The 1,166-nt window shown below is 36.4% G+C and overlaps 1 protein-coding gene across 1 annotated transcript in view; it reads right to left on the minus strand.

The window, feature by feature from the left end:
* Window positions 1-576, minus strand: part of acox3 (acyl-CoA oxidase 3, pristanoyl) — a 23,889-nt gene extending 23,313 nt beyond the window's left edge. The window contains exon 1 of the mRNA XM_016450111.1: window positions 387-576. Coding sequence (XP_016305597.1) covers window positions 387-554 — 168 coding nt within the window. The 5' untranslated portion in view covers window positions 555-576. The remainder of the gene's footprint in view (window positions 1-386) is intronic.
* Between the last annotated feature and the right edge of the window lie 590 nt (window positions 577-1,166).

Genomic DNA, 1,166 nt, shown 5'->3' on the forward strand with positions numbered 1-1,166 from the left:
GGGGAACAGCAGCTCATTTGCATTTAAAAAGACAGGCCCGAAAAACAGCGTTTTTCTGCTTCCACTCAAAATGATATAATAAATTATCTGTGGAGAATTTTGAACTGAAACTTCACAGACACATTCTGGGGACACTTGAGACTTATATTATATATTGTAAAAAGGGGCATAATATGTCTGCTTTAAGAGTTTTCCTTATATGAACTAAATGGACTAAGCACACTATATCCATAGGGTTGTTAGGGCAGATGTGCTTTATGTAATAAACATCTTACCTTGAATGCAATGATTTCATCGCAGTTTTCCTTATATGAACTAAATGGACTAAGCACACTATATCCATAGGGTTGTTAGGGCAGATGTACTTTATGTAATAAACATCTTACCTTGAATGCAATGATTTCATCGCCCTCCAGAAACTGCAACATTTCCTTCCAGCTGAAGGATGCTTTCTTCCTGTAGATATCTAGTGGACCACTGGGAAAGTCTGGGATGCCCTCATCCATTTTCTCTCCCAAAACGTATTTAGCATCTTTGATGGCTGGCGCACTCATGGTCTGATACAAAGGCACTTTAAAACCTCCAGGAAGAAAAAAACAAACATGACTAAATCAATCATGCTCACAACATAGATAATGATAACTGTCATGATTTTCTGAAGGAAAGAAAATTGATATTTTGATCAATTATAATTATAAATTGATAAATTGCAGTATGTTTAGTATGCCTGAATCAACCATTCCCCCTTGTAATGACATTCAGGTTAACAATCAATAGATCAGCATATTCCTACGCTACTTTTTCTTTCAGGACAACTGCTGGAACTGTAAATTATTTAATTGCACATTATTTGCTATTGACTTTTGCAATACTTTCCATTTGATTAATGCATAATTAATTTCACAAACATTACGTATCATTTGCAGAATTGAAATCTGGGAGGTTAATACCTGTGATCTGTTAACATGATTTTGTACGCCAGGGGACGCTGTTATACAGCTCTACAGAAAGACACGAGGGGTACACTGTATGCAACCGTGCGCTGCACTTCCTTTATTAACTTCTTTTGGGGTTTGGATTTTCAGCCTGTTATTAACGGGGATTTTTTTCATGATATGGCTCGTGACAACACTAGAAAGGGAACTTTGGAAAGAAATGTAATAACC

The sequence above is a fragment of the Sinocyclocheilus anshuiensis genome, unplaced genomic scaffold, assembly GCF_001515605.1.
Source record: "Sinocyclocheilus anshuiensis isolate Anshui unplaced genomic scaffold, SAMN03320099.WGS_v1.1 scaffold1823, whole genome shotgun sequence".
Lineage (NCBI taxonomy): Eukaryota > Metazoa > Chordata > Actinopteri > Cypriniformes > Cyprinidae > Sinocyclocheilus > Sinocyclocheilus anshuiensis.